The sequence below is a fragment of the Nematolebias whitei genome, chromosome 18, assembly GCF_014905685.2.
Source record: "Nematolebias whitei isolate Nwh7 chromosome 18, NemWhi1, whole genome shotgun sequence".
Classification (NCBI taxonomy): domain Eukaryota; kingdom Metazoa; phylum Chordata; class Actinopteri; order Cyprinodontiformes; family Rivulidae; genus Nematolebias; species Nematolebias whitei.
Genome location: NC_056515.1, coordinates 28,359,016 through 28,374,585, shown reverse-complemented (window position 1 = coordinate 28,374,585; position 15,570 = coordinate 28,359,016). Strand labels below are relative to the sequence as shown.

Sequence of the window (15,570 nt, the reverse complement as noted above, 5' to 3'; positions counted from 1 at the left end):
GTATACATAAATCATATATGTATATATGTCTATAAAGGTGTTTTAAACCCTTCACTCTTGCAATATTTTAAACAATGTTTCTAAACTCTAAAGATCTAAAAGAGCACAGAATGTCATGATTTCAGCTCCCTGCCTCCTCTGCTTTTTGCTATCTGCAAGTGCTCTTGGCCACGCCCACTTCTCTGCTCTGCAAGGTGAACAGCTGCAGCAGGGAGTTTATCCTGCAGTATGGGCTGCACAAACGTGCAGCAGGTGCTAAATATTTTAAAATAATTAATTTTAAATAAAAATTCCATGCCGATTGTGCGGCTCATCCGTCAATCAGCCAATTGTGTGCCATGTCCAATCTTGTTTTGAAAAACCGTGATAGAATGAGTTTGAGATAAACGAACTGCGACGTAGCGAGAGACTACTGTACTAGCATAATGGAAATATTTTTGACGGGGGACGGGGGAAAATTGGGGATTGGGGATCAGAAATTTTCTTATAAACCAAAGGGGGGCCAGCAGAAAAAGTTTGGGAACCACTGATCTAAGGTAACAAACTAACTATCTACATTTTGATGTGATTGTAAGTACAAGGAGAACCAAGATCAGACAAAAAGTTAAAGCCTCAGCCTTGTGAGTCACCATGTTAACTGCACATTTATCTGGCATTTTCTGACTGCTGAGGTAATGACAGGCAGACAAATAAGGCAGACTGAAAAGTAAGCTTCAAAGAAGCAGTCGCTGCACACACACACACACAAAAAGCGAACAGGGCTTATAGCTAACCACAAACAACAGAAAATGGTCACACGTGAAATTTTAGATTTCTGGCACTCTCCAATTGCTCTGCCATATTATTGACAAGCAGACTGAAAAGTAAGCCTCAAATAAACAGTAACAATGGAAAAACTAAAAATCAGGCCTAAATTTCTTGAATCATGAGCTGCAGAAGTCTAATGATCCCACAAGTGATTTTTTTAATGTTTCTGGCATTCCATGAATGCCAAATAAAGGCAGGCAGACACAAAAGGCAGACTGAAAAGTAAACCTCAAAGAAGCACTCACTGCAAGAAAACTAAAAATCAGGTCTTAATTCTTAATCCATGAGCGACAGAAAAAGGTCACTTGTGAATTTTTGTTGCTGTAGTATTTATTGTAGGAGATAGGATAAGTTAAAAAGATCATGGTCACTCACTGTAATGAGTTAATGGAGGAAGAGGAGTTTGTTAGCCAAAAAACTGACATTTATTTTTGATAATTCCATATTTACAGTGTGTTAGCTGAACATTCTTAAGAAAAATCCATAAAAATTACAAAACCTAAACCGTAAAATATATGAAAATGTCAGTTCAGACACGTAAAGTCCAACTTCTTGTGATCCATTTAAACTGAATCATGTTTTTATTGTGAGGTGTGCTTGATCTTTAGAGCTCCAAAGGATACTGGGTTTTCTTCTCAGTCTTTTTTCTTTTGCTGCTGTTTTCCATGTTGTGAGACATGCTACTAGTAAAAGTCATAGCACACTATTTCTGATTGAGCTGCATGTTTTGGTGTAAAGTTATAGGTTTTATTTTAAAGCTGTGCGATGAGATAAAACCTTTGAACAGAACAGTACCGAGGCAAATGTGGTGATGATATGTTTATACTTTACAGGTCTGTGTTGCTCTAACAATATTTGGTCAACAGTTTTTCTTTTTTTCTAGTAGAGACATATATGATGGGCCTCCAATACACAAATCACACAATACAACTTATTTGTTTATAAAAGTAAGAACCATAAGACCATTTAAAACCACTAAGAAAAGATTTGGCAGATTTGAAATTATTTTTTTATTTTTTTTTATTAAACTTCTATATACACTGTTTACATGTAAGAAAATGTGTTAGTCTGCATCCATAGCTTTAATACTAATACTTTAATACTTTATTTTATTTGGACAATGAGTGTGCTGATGTGAACCTGTTGCATTTCATCTTAGGGATTCAAGCAAATTAATGCATTCAAGGTGGGAAAAAAATAGTTTTCTTGGTATGTTGCTTTGCTGAAAATAATTTTATGTCAATAGCAGAATATTGTCTCTCTGTTTCAAAAGGCGCTTCATAAAAAAAACATGTATTCTTTCTGATCACAGCAGTGAAAGTTAGAACGTGTGTGACGTTACAACAGGACTTTTTAAACACCTGACCTTCCATTGTTGCATCATTAGACAGAGAAGTCACATCAGCGTACATGTCAGACATGTCACATGTCATCATGTTATGTTGTTGTACTGTAAACTATTGGCAGGTTGTTATGCTCAATGAGGTAAAGCATTAAAACTAACTCCTGCATTCAAAGCAGTTTCACTTTACTTTAAGAATTTCTAAAATGTAACCTTTTCATTTATTTTTCACAATATGTAAGCAGGTTTATGTGTTATACTGACTTATTAAACTTACTTTCCTTACACAGTTGTGTTGCCTTGATGCAGTTTTGTGTTAATCAAGATTTCAGTGTTGTAATATTGGTCTGCCCTCTAGTGGTCAGAAGGTTGAAGTGTTTGTTTTTCTGCAGACTGGATTCAGTCACTATAATATTGGACACCAAAGTATTCATAGCCTTGAGCTAGAGTTGTAATCCTGTCTGGATTTACCTGTCAGTCATATCTTTGTTGTTTTTTGTTGTTTTCTGTCAACCAAGCTAATGATTTTAGTTTGAGATACTCGTAAATTGATACTCAGGCAAGGAAATGCACCAACACTGAAATTACTGAGCAAACTTTAAGTTGAAAATGTTATTGTTTGTATAGTTTCTTGTTTGATTTGCTTCTAAAATTATGAGATGTTTTTGCTGCAACGGGATGGAAATACTTTGAGTTGTCCCTTTTGGTTGTGCCAGATTTATTTTTAATCTCATGATTTGCATGAGCATAGATTATTTGCAGTGATGTTATATGCTTTGAAATGTTTGCATCTTTGTGCACTGCTCAAACTTCCCTGGAGCCCAGCAGTTAAAGCCCCCCTGTGCAGTGTGATTAAATCAGTGAAGTGTAGGAGTCACTTGTGTGAGGCTGCATTAGGTTATTGGCTGCTGGTTGAAATACTGGAATGAGAATTTTTAGATTTCGAAGAATATATTGATATGTCAGCGTGATCTAACCTTGTATATATCAATAATATTGACAGGCAGCTTCTGTGTCTCAGATGAACAAAGTCTCTTGTTTTAATTAAACATTAAATACATGTGGGATGTTATATTATTTCCTTATAGATTAAATCCGGACCCTGTTTTCATTCGTATAAAAATATTGTATAAATTTTGCTTTTGGAACCCGTAGTGTGTGAAAATTCTGAATTACTCTGGAGAAATAGATGCAGTAAAATAACAATAATAATTTGAAACAAATCATACAGTAAAGAAAGTTTTGATCTTTTTTTAATGAATGCAAGTGCAAATTATAATTTATTAATTTATATGAACATAAATACACCAAAAAGCAAAATGATGACTATATTAGCAGTTTCTGCCAAGGTGCTTTTGTTCCTGAGAACATTAAAATACTGAAAGTTAGAATAAATAGATCAATGTGTATCATAACAGATGAAAATACATGTCCTTGAGTTTACCTGTAACTTATAGCTGAAAAAAGACACATATTTACACGCATTTAGCTTCCGTTTTAAAAAGTAAAACATGACAGTCCTTAGTTACAGAAAAAAAACATTTTATAACAAAAGTAACAATAATAATAAAAGCAGCTTTCATTTGGTGTATATTTGCATAACTCTACATAACTGAAAACATAATTTCAATAGTGCATGTTTAGTGCATGATGTTAGCAAATCATGTAAAAAATTTAACAAACATCAACACATTTTGTTAAAAGACATTGTAAACATAAAGGACATATAGTTATACACAGGACTCTCACATGAAATAGTGACTTTAGTTTTAAAATAAGCATAAAAAGTGACCTCACCCTCGTTCAGACCAAAATTAACTTTCTAAAATGACACTTTTTCATCTTTTCACAGTAAATAATGATGTATATGTCAAGATTTCATCATTTGTTTTTAATATACAATTGCTTCATGGCTGTGGCATAGATCAAAGGTCAAGTTGTTCATATTTTTTTTATTACTGATTAGTTTCATTATAAATGTGTGTTAGTGCACAAACATTTTTGTTCCAATATGAAAAGTGTGACTGAAAGTGTTGACACCTTTTAACAGCAATAAAATAAAAAAAGGGAATTATTTACTCTGTTTTGGGGGAGTACATTTGTAGTTTCAGTCAAACGTTGAACCTATATTTTACACAGACAAACATATTTACAATCTTTAATGCTGCAAAGAAGGAAAAAAAGGTCTGACAGTATTGGTTTTGTGATCCAGTTGTTGTAAACATCTGTTCTTTTACTGTCTGATTTATTGACCTTCACATTAACCCCCAAACAGAAGCAACTGGCTGTCTTTTGAGTTTGGTCGCTCCAGTGGGAAGAACACATAAACCAGTTTCCTTCCTTCCATCCATCCATCCATCCATCCATCCATCCATCCATCCATCCATCCTCTTCTTGTTGTTGTTGTTCCAGCTTGAGCAGGGAGGCCCAGACATCTTTTTCCACAGCCACCTCTTCCGGTTCTTCTGAGAGGATTCCAAGGTGTCCCAGGCCAACTGAGGGATGTAGTCTCTCCAGTGTGTCCTGGGTCTTCCCAGGGGTCTCTTCCAAGTTGAACATGCCCGAAGCATCTCCCTAGGGAGGTGCCCAGGGAGCATCCTTACCAGATGCTCGGACCACCTCAACTGACTCCTCTCGATGTGGAGGAGCAGCGGTTCTACTCCAAGTCTCCTTCGGATAACTGAACTTCTCACCCCATCTCTTAGGGAGAGTGCAGCTACCCTGCAGAAGAAACGTGTTTCAACCGCTTGTATCTGTAATCTCGTTCTTTTGGTCACTACCCAGAGTTTATGACGATAGGTGAGGGTAGGAACGTAGACTAACCAATAAACAGAGAGCTTTGCCTTACAGCTCAGCTCACTCTTCACCACAATGGACCGGCCCAGAGTCCTCACTACTGCAGAGGCTGCACCAATCCGTCTGCTAATCTCAGGTTCAATTTTTCCCTCGCTCATGAACAAAACCCTGAGATACTTGAACTCCTCCACTTGAAGCAGAACCTCACCCTCGACTCGAAGAGAGCAATCCACTCTTTCCCAACTGAGCTATAAAACTGTGACTCTTTATCATCTTTTTTTAATCAGTTTTGAAGTTGTTTCTTCATATTTAAACTCTTCTTAATCTGCCAGCTGCTCTTCACTTTTTGACTCTCCTCCAAGCTGAAGGACTTTGTGGATAAACTGCGGTGACATATTGTGATTATATCCAAAACCCTGCTCGGGGATGGCAGTCTAAACTATGAGTCTAACATTATAGAGCCCCAGGCCTTTAAATCAATCAAATATATTATACGTTCTTTTCTTTGACTCCCTTTTACTTTTGTCCTTTTAGTTCAGGAATAATTTTCTCTTTCCTTTAACGTATCAAGAGAGCAACTCAGTTTTAGACCGTGGTTCTGATCGATGGGATCCAGCTCCACATCACTGCAAACCTGCTGCGAAAAACAAACGAAACATAAGAACAGCATCATTTCAAACCATCTATCTGTCCTGTAATAATATGAATACAAGAATTAAGCACCAGAGACCTAGAAAGGAAGAAGTGGGTAAAGATAATGGATGGATGGAATAAACTGATGATTAATTAATATCAAATAAACTCTCTCAGCAAATCCCAAACGGATTGATCATTTTATTCCCCTTCCACATTCGAGTGGTTCTCTGATGTGCGTTTCAAAAATAAAATGTCTGACGTCTAAAATGTTGATTTCTTACTCACTGTGTCTGCAGTGGACACAGAGGAGACTCTGTGAAACTGTGTTTTGGACACTGATGACTGCCTGCTGAGCGCCATGTCCCTGATGGACGACTTGCTGTGTGACATCGATATGCAGCCCCTTCTGGGGTTTTGGACCAGGAAGTGAAGACAGGGGACCTTTTCTGCCAGGGTGTCCCTGATGAAAAGTTACACTCTTTCACCAAAACATTTGAAATCCTTTTTGAAAACTTAAGTTTACTCCACATACCTGTATTTGGAGTGGACAATGGCGTAGATAAAAGGGTTGTAGATGGCTGATGCCTTTGCTATCACAGCAGGGACAGCTTTGGAGTATGGGTTGAGAATACTTGCATATCTGAAAGAGATGTAAGAATAAATAATGTGAAGGGCATTTCATTCATTTAAATTATTCCACATGAGGTGGAACATAGCTTAATGATAATGATCCACTAAACTAAATCCTACTGATGTGTGACCATTCAAAAACCTGTTTTATGAATAGTGAAGCTAAAAGAAATTGCTGTATATTTACCCAGCCCAGGCGATGAGGGTGACGCATGCATAGGGTGACCAAGAAAGCACAAACACAATGATGACCACAAAGGCGATCTTTGCCAGCTTCCATTCAGTCCTAATAGACAGCTGTTGGATCAGGGTGGACTTCCTCACCTGAGAGCCCAGCTGGTCCATCTCTCTGTTTGGACACACAGAACGGAAGCAGAGAGGATGCTGTATACCACCAACTCAGAGAAAGTAGGGGGTGGTTTGAAAATTAATAGTTTAAATGGAAAAAAGATACTGGAATGGCTCTATATGTGTGGTCTCATATCTAAAATGTGTTTTTTCTCTCTTGCAAAGGTCCAGAATATATAAACTGAAATTATCTTATAGTGACAGCAAGAGTTTTCTTCACTCATCAAATTGTCTTTTTAGGCCTCTCTGTGGTCTGGCAGCTTCTCTCTGCAGAAAGAAACTGTGGGCCAGATGTGGGAATTACTGTAAATGCTGGAATACTAAAATACTGTAAACTACTGGGCAAATAGGCAAAAACCTGTAAAAAAAAAAAAAAAAGTTGTACCACCGTAAAGGAATTGCTCAAAAAGCTGCATTGAAAAAAAAAACTTCAAGAAAGTGTAGAAATGATGCACGGGGTAAAAGGAAATATTGTAAAAGCTAAAGCTGGACCTCTTAAAATGAAATACTGTAAGTTAGGGAAAAGCTGCACCTCCTATAGTTTAAATCAATTCTAAGAATAATTTAATTCTTCTGAAATTTAACAATGACTGCAACAGGAACTGAAGTTGTCCACATTGATTTCTTTAAGGGGTTTCAAACATTTGATAACGTCAATAGAAAAATCAAAGCAAATATGTTCTTGTTTTTAGTATTTCATCGTGTTTTAAGGCGCCCTGGTTTATTGTTTTATACACGACTCTTATTTTACCTGCATTTTTACTGTGGTTTATTGTTGTCATTGTCTACTGTTGTTATTGTCTGTACTTTATAAGTTCTGTCTGGAACAGGTCCCTCTTGTAAATGAGTCCCCGTTATTCAATGCGGCTAGTCTGTATAAATAAAGGTTGAATGAATGAATGACTGGAGTCCAGAAAAGACTATATGGGGACTCCTGTTTTATATCAACAAAAGTAATCATGCTGACTGTGGGAGTTCTGCCCTGCCAGCTCCCTGCAGCCATCTGAAGCACTAATCAGCAATGTGGATCATCAGCTTGACAAGCAGGAGGAGCATAAAAGGCTGCAGAGAGCATTCAGCAGGCGCTGGAGCATTACCTACTAATGGTAGTTCTAGTCTAGCCAGTACTTTGTGAATGAAACTAAATAATAACAGTTTGTTATTCTCTCTGTGGACCTCGAGCCCTCCTGTGCCTCCTCAGCTGCCTCCATGCCTTCCTACCACTGGAAGGCATCCCCTGGAACCAGACTCCGACGTTCACCTTCCTTGCCCTGGAACCATTGGGTCAGCTCTCCCCTTAACTGACTCCTACCCTCACCATAAGGAAAGAACAGCAACTGCATTATCATCCCCTGCTGACAAACCATTAACCATCTCCTCTGCTTTCCAGGGCTCCAGTTCCCCCACCTGGCACTTTGACTATTCAGCACTTGTAAATAAATACTGTAAACTGTATTTGAGTCTTGGTATCCGTTCACTTCAGTCCTTGTATCTGGGAATAGTCGCAATCGTTACACTGAAAGGATTTACCAATAGTTTCTGCAATGAATGAGCTTTAAGTAATTGTAAACTGCTTTTGTGAAATTTGAGCTAGGGCTTAATTATTTGTCTTCTCTGGCCATGCATGGAACAAGGCGCACGCTTTCTCTTCCCTCTCCCTGTTCTCCTCTTGTTTTTTTGCTCTCTATCTGTGCATCGTAGCTCCTATTTTTACACATCTTCCGAAACGAAAACTACTGTTTTGGATCTGATCAACTGGACTTTCGACGCAAATGACAAAATCTTTTCAACAAAGCGACAGGGTCTTGGAGAACCCTCATCTGCTCAGACGACACGTGCAGTTGGATATATCTCTGGGGAAGTGGAATGTGATGTGTCTACCTCTGCTGTTGATCGAGGACGCCGAGATTGCATATAATTGGATTTATTATAACAGGTTTCCTGTTTTGTAATAGTCTGGATCCTGGTTTATCAACATACAAAGAAGACTGTAGCAGCTAATTTGGCCCTCGTCAGGCTGCTGCCTGTGTGAAGGTTTGGTTCGTGCTTTGAGGACTCAAAATCAGCTGATTTATGAGCTAAACCACAAGTTGGAAGTGATTTGAATCGCAGGCCACCTGCAGCTTTGAGACTCGTCAGCATTAAACCACCTTGAAGAGGCTCATAAGCACGGACCAGTAGAATGGACCCTAATCTGGTCATTTCGGACCTTGAAAGTATCAGTAATACTCAAGGCTGACAAGAAAAATAGTCTGCCTGAATAAATCAACAACTGTGGATTATCTGAATCTGACTCCCCGGTTGTCCTCGAAACACGCCGACTTATCAGTTTCTCCTGGAAATGTGTAAACTAAGGAAAAGCTTTGTCTATTGCATGGCTTTGTCCCTTTTTCTATGTAAAAATGTATTCTGAAAAGGATAAGGCCGCGCTATCACAGCAGCAGCTACGTGCTCTCCGCTCATCTTTTGAACGACTGTACGGACATTTGCTTGTTGTATCTCGGTACAATGATAATAAAGCTTATTCTGAACGTTCGGATTAGTATTTTCAGATTTGAATTCGAGCATGTACTGTGCAGCATACTGTATTTACCTGCTTGCGTGACGAATAGTCAGAAACATCCACAAATAACAGTAGGATATGATGCCCAGAGGGATGAAGAAAACAAAGCAGCACAACATCAGAGTGTAGCTTTTATTTGCCGGGGTGGACGTCACATAGTCCCAGGTACATGAGGTCATCAGACCCTCTGGGATATAGGAACCTTTAGAAAGAAGTTCAACAAGAAGAATATATAAATGGTTTAAGGTTGTGGTCATTTAAAGCAGACGTATTCAGCAACTTACTCCATCCCAAAAGTGGTGCAAGGCTCCAGGCAAATGAATACAGCCAAACCAGTGCAATAATAAGGCAGGTGCGTCTGGCAGAGGTCCATCCTATGGACTGCAGGGGTTTGGTGATAACAATGTAACGGTCTATAGAGATAGCCAGAAGGTTTATCATAGAGGTGATGCCAAATAAAGCCCCGCAGAAAGCGTACACTTTACAACCTGTGGAGTTTAAAGAAGAAAAAGAAACGTTTCATTAATCATGATGTTTTAACAGGAAACAATGTCTCCTCAAAAATGGGTACTACAAGATAAAACTTAATATTTCATTTTTATTTTTAATGCACACATTATAAATGACTGTAAGAGACAAAAGTACCTATTTCTCCAAAGATCCAGCCTTTGTAAAGAGAGTTAACGAAGAAAATCGGTGACTGTGTTATCGCCATGAGGAAGTCACTGACAGCCAGGTTCATGATGAAGAAGTTTGGAGGAGTTCGAAGTTTCTTGTTGCTGAAACACGTTGAGATCTCAAATCAGACAGATCCCACAAAAACAAATAAATTAGCTCTTACATGTTTAAAAGATATTTCAAATCTTTTGAAGTTATGCTCAGAAGTTGCTGACCTCGGGTTGGAGAATTATTTAAATTCTGACCAGATAAACAAAATGATATTGTTCATAAGTTTATATTTACAGAACCCCTGTTTAAAAGGTCTGAGCTGTCAAAATAAATAAAAAAAATGAACTAAATTGTTGTACAGATGTGCCAAGTCATCCAAAAAAACCAAACATTTAATGTTCATTTGAAAGCTATAAATGAAACACTGAAAGGTTTACACTACTGGGAATACAAAACCTGTACATAAAGTATATTTCTCCAAACAAACAAGTCTGTTCTCATTCTGAATAGTCCCATGGATAAGACTGCCACGTGCAACAAGAATAAATACCGACTCAATTTTTAAATACTGTATTTTTCAGCCTATAAGTTTTTTGCATAATTTGCATGTCCTGCAACTTATAGACCGAAGCAACATATTTATGGATTTTTTTTTCCCCATATTTATAAACCAATTTTTGGCTGAGATATGACTGGTTTCATTCATTCTGACTGGAAAAAAAAGAATTGAGCAGTACCACTTTCAGCCACTTGATGGCAGCAGAGTAGTAGTAGCTTTGAGGCATGCTGTTGTATCATGTAATAGGTAAACGTGGCTAATGACAAATTCAAAAAAGTTCAAGTCAAAAACAACTGGATTTTATTTATTATGCTTTACGTTATACTTTATTATTTTTGTCTTGAACTTTTTTGAATTTGCCATATCCGGGAGGACTGAGAATCTTTGCCAGCTATTAATGACACAGTCGGCTTGCCGTAGAACCCCACCTTCGTTCTGCTCGCTGCTTGGAGCTACCTCAGCTTCATTTTACTGCACCGCCCCGGCGAAATGCAGCAAATTTGACCATTCAAGTGTATTCATTAAGTGAAAGTTCAACTGAGACACACCTTTGCCATAATTTTGAGCAAACAAATAATTGTTTTAGGAGCTTTTCTTGTTAAATTTCAAAGAACCGAGCAGGGTTCCTCCTTTTTTTGCTCTTTTTCTGTGCACTCCTGGAGCACCGAGGTAGTGAATACTTTCAAAATATAGCTGATTTGAGCGTTAAACTCCTTTTATTAAGCAAATGTTCAACTGAGTCACACCTTTACTATAAAGTCGAGCAAATAAATAATTGTTTTTAGGTGTTTGTATTATGTTGAGAAAAAAATACGTTTATTATGTTGCGGGTCATTTTGACCCGCATTGTGTAAATCCACTCAAAACAGTCATAAAATGAAGTTAAACCAATAAGAACTTTATTTTAGATTATACAAATATTTAGAAGAGATGAGAAGTAGAGATATACACTTCCAACACTATATTAAAGAACTCCTGATTTCAATTTTTCCCTCTTCACGAACCCTTTTTTTTTTTGCATTTAACTTGCCGCATTTTCTCGGGTTTTTGACAGTCAACATTTTCAGCGTTCCCCACATGATGGACAGAATGTGACTATGTGCTTTTTGCAGATGTATTTCTTGCATCTCACACAAGAGGTAGTTGTTTTACTGTCATCTCGAGAGGGACAGACTTGGCATCTTTTGCGTTTCTTTGTACCTGTATCCAAAGGATCCATTGTGGGTTGGTCAGATGCCCTGCCCTGGACCTTTGCGATGACAGCAGCAGCTGCTGGGGATCTAGCTGGCCTGACCCGGTTCTGGATCTTTGGAGTGACGAGTGCTTTGCCTAGTTCTTCCAGGAAAAGTCGACGTCGGTACAGTTTGCTGGCATTCCACTGCTGGTTGATCTCAATCCACAGCACATAGGCATTGTAAGCAGACACATCCAAAATGTTGTAGAAAACCACCAAAGGCCAACGGGCAGTCTTGCGCTGACAACTATATGTTGCTGTGACTTTGTCAAGATTGTCAACTCCCCCTTTTGTGGAGTTGTAATCCAGAATCATTTGCGGTTTCATGTCCTCTCGTGTGCTCAGAGATGCGTCTTTGTGCATTGTGCTCATCACAAGAACATTCTTGTTTCTTTTTGGGCAGTAAGAAACAAGTGTTGTTTTCTCTGTGAAAGCAAATTTTGAGGAATGCAGAGGTCTTCCTTGCATCTTCAGAATCTCACTGGGAAGTTCTGGCTTATTTTTTCTGACTGTTCCCAACATAGTCAGCTTTCTCTTCTGAAGTTCATCTCCAAGACGGTAGGATGTAAAGAAGTTGTCACATGTAATGTTATGACCTTGCAGCCCTTCAGTCATCTCCAAAACCACACGCATTCCCTGATTCTTCTCAGGTCTTCCTCCAGGTGGCTTTCCAGTATATACTTGCAGGTTCCAAACATAACTGGATTTTGCATCACAGGCTGCCCACATTTTGATGCCATATTTCGCAGGCTTGTTTGGCATATACTGTCGGAATGGACAGCGTCCTCTGAATGGAACGAGGCGCTCATCGACAGTAACATGGGGGCCAGGATTATACAATAAAGGCAGGATTTCGACCCATTTATTCCAGACATCTCTGATTGCTGCAAGTTTGTCTCTCTCACGTCGATCAGCTCTGGTGTCACGGTTGTCAAATCGGATCACACGAGAGATCATGTGAAATGTCTCCAAAGACATTGTTGCTCGGAAGATTGGCCTTCCATTCTCTTCATTCCATAAACTTGCAGTTGCTTCACCCTTTGACCTGTATACGCCAGCTAACACCAGGATTCCAATGTAAGCATGCAAGTCAGTCGGATCCAGTGGCTTCCATTTCTCTTGAAAGACACGCTTCCCCTCCAAGTTGGTCATGTTGAGGATTATCTTCTCTATGGGTGGGGATATGAAGAGCTGAAATGCTGATTCAATATCATCAACTCTTGTGACAGCAAATCTTGTAGGACCAGGAATCATTTTGATGACATTACAAGATGACAATCTACCTTGGCTTTGGTGTGGTGATGTTGACCATTTTATTTTACCATCTTTAGATGTCCATGTCCCCTCTGTGGATGACGATTGTTGCATTTCTTGGTTTTCATCTGAAGAAGGGACACCTGCAGACTCGTCCTCTGAATCCTCCTCATCATGGGAAAATTGAAAATCTGGATCATCAATGGCATTGTCCTCTGGCTCTGAAGGATCCTCTGTCTCTGAAACCTCTTCCTCTACATCACTATCCCAGTTCATAAGCTGCGAAAAAGCTTCTTCAGCTGTAAATCGTCTGGAGCTCATTTTTGGTGTTTCTCCAAGAACGGGCATGGAAACAGTGACAAGGACAGGGGAGAGAAAGTCCCTCTTCCACACACACCTGGTTCTGAATGTTTATTCAGAGGCAATCAAAATGAAGTACATCAAAGACTTTTTTTTTGGATTTTTAACAGCTACTCTGTGTGCGGGTCAAAATGACCCGCAACATCATCTTTGTATACAAACTGTGTGCAGACATTTAACAACACATCAAAGAGTCCAGATTTTACATAGAAGTTCATGACCCTAGAGGAGAAAAAGTCACAACATTTCATGGAAAAAAAGAAAGGATAACCTGCACTTTGATCAACACAAAAATTGAAACGGGTCAAATTGACCCTTAACATAACACAAGGGTTAAATTTGGAAGAAATGAACAGCGGCTCGTCCCTCTGCTCATGCACGCTTACGCAAATCGGATTTTGAAATGCAGCTGATTTGACCGTCAAAGTGCATTTATTAAGCAAAACTTAGACTGAGACACGCCTTTACTATAATTTCAAGCAAACAAATAATTGTTTTTAAGTGTTAATCTTGTTAAAGTCCTCTTGTGCACGCTTCCGCGGCCGCCATTTGCAGCCCATCGATTTTTGGCACAACACCGGCCCACATTTCTGGGTTGTCAGCGGCGACGCGTAACAAACGCGATGCGTCAGCGGTGACGCATAATAGATGCGATTTATATGGGGAAGCAACATATTTATGGATTTTTCCACTTTATTAGACATATTTGGACTGATGCGACTTATTGGCGGTACGACGGGTACAGCAGAAATTACGGTAAATCCATTTTTTTCGTCTTTTTCTGATTAATTTTGTCTTTTTTTGTGGCTAACATAACTCAGTCAACAGGGGGAAAAAGAAAGAAAAAACAGAGACAATAGTATAAAATTTTTAAATAATAATAGTGATGAGAAATATCTGTCAATTTGTCTTGGCATATTGAAATTAATTTTAAAAATCCCGTTTTTAAAGACAGCTGTTACAAAAAAAACATCAGTAAATCAAATGTCATTACCTTAAAACCTATTTTTATTTTATTTTGAACATGATTTTATTTTATGAGACGTAACAGAGCACAATCATTGTATTTATAATATAAAGTTAACAGTTTAATGCAATAGAGTACAGTAAATGTTACAGATTATGTTTAGAGTGTGTTTGTGTGTACTGAACAAGTGTGACATGAGATGTTATTGAGTGTTGAGTCATTTGAGATGGTTGTGCGTCCTCAAATACACAACCTAATGCAAAAAGCATGTTGGACCCACAATTTATTTTTTTCACCCAGTCCTGTTGTGTGTGTGTGTGTGACCCTTGAGTCTCCTAAAAAAATTCAGTCACTTTTTGGCAATAAAGAATAAAATCCATTGAAAACAAGTAATCTCTTTGTATGACACTTTTAGTAATAAAACCTTTATGCCTTATTATGCTCTAAATATACATTTTGAGGATATGAGCAAAGTTGCTTACCATGAAAAAGCATACATAACCAAGGCGTTCCCAGTTACCCCCACTGCTCCAATCACCAAGACAAAGAAGGCGACGATATAGTGGACGTGGTCTGGGACGTCCACATGTCGATACAATCCACATTCATCATCCATGTCTGGAAGTATAAAGATGTTGATATGAATGGTGAAAAATAATAGCTTCATCCAAACCAGCAACATGTCTGCTAGATCCCATCCCAACCAGATTGTTTAAAGAGGTATTTCCCTTAATTAATAACCATGTCTTGGATCTGCTTAATTTGTCTCTAATAAATGGTTATGTACCAGAGCTTTAAGATAGCTGTAATTAAACCTTTACTTAAGAAGCCTGATCTTAATTCAGGAATTCGGGCCAATTATAAACCTATATCTAATCTAACTTTCATCTCAAACATTTTGGAGAAAATAATTGCAAATCAATTGTGATATTATCTGAACCAAAATAATCTGTTTGAAGAGTTTCAGTCAGGATTTAGAGCCATCATAGCACAGAAACAGCACTGGTGAAAGTTACTAATAACATTCTCATGGCCTCTGACAATGGACAAGTGTCTATACTGGTCCTGTTAAACCTCAGCACTGCATTTGAAACAGTTGATCACAATATTCTATTACAAAGACTTGATTATGATATTGGGATTACAGGAACAGCTCTAAATTGGTTTAAATCATATTTATCTGATAGATTCCAGTTTGTAAACATAAGTAATGAATCATACACCAAAGTTAGTCATGGAGTTCCTCAGGGTTCAGTGCTTGGACCAATACTCTTTATATATACTTCCATTAGGTAAAGTTATTAAACAGCATGGGATAAATTCTCGTTGTTATGCTGATGATACTCGGATATATTTGTCCATGAAACCCAATGAATCCAATCAGTTTCTTAGACTACAAGCATGT

At 38.3% G+C, this 15,570-nt stretch overlaps 1 protein-coding gene across 1 annotated transcript; it reads right to left on the bottom strand.

Annotated features, from left to right (window-relative positions):
• Positions 1–5,480: 5,480 nt before the first annotated feature.
• opn4xa (opsin 4xa) lies at positions 5,481–14,781 on the bottom strand. The gene is made up of 8 exons (XM_037692017.1): positions 14,648–14,781; positions 9,768–9,901; positions 9,407–9,610; positions 9,153–9,324; positions 6,399–6,560; positions 6,114–6,221; positions 5,867–6,041; positions 5,481–5,579 (listed from the first exon to the last, which is right to left on the bottom strand). Exons 1-8 carry the CDS (start codon positions 14,779–14,781, stop codon positions 5,481–5,483), a joined length of 1,188 nt encoding a protein of 395 aa, XP_037547945.1.
• Between the last annotated feature and the right edge of the window lie 789 nt (positions 14,782–15,570).

Bases quoted from the DNA above. Each gene is read 5' to 3' on its own strand.
- opn4xa (XM_037692017.1), bottom strand. From the start codon at position 14,781: ATGGATGATGAATGTGGATTGTATCGACATGTGGACGTCCCAGACCAC. The intron at 6,042-6,113 runs GTATGTGGAGTA...ACTTTTCATCAG, and splicing joins ATTGTCCACTCCAAATACAG to GGACACCCTGGCAGAAAAGG. The intron at 5,580-5,866 runs GTGAGTAAGAAA...TTTTCGCAGCAG, and splicing joins CTGTGTCCACTGCAGACACA to GTTTGCAGTGATGTGGAGCT.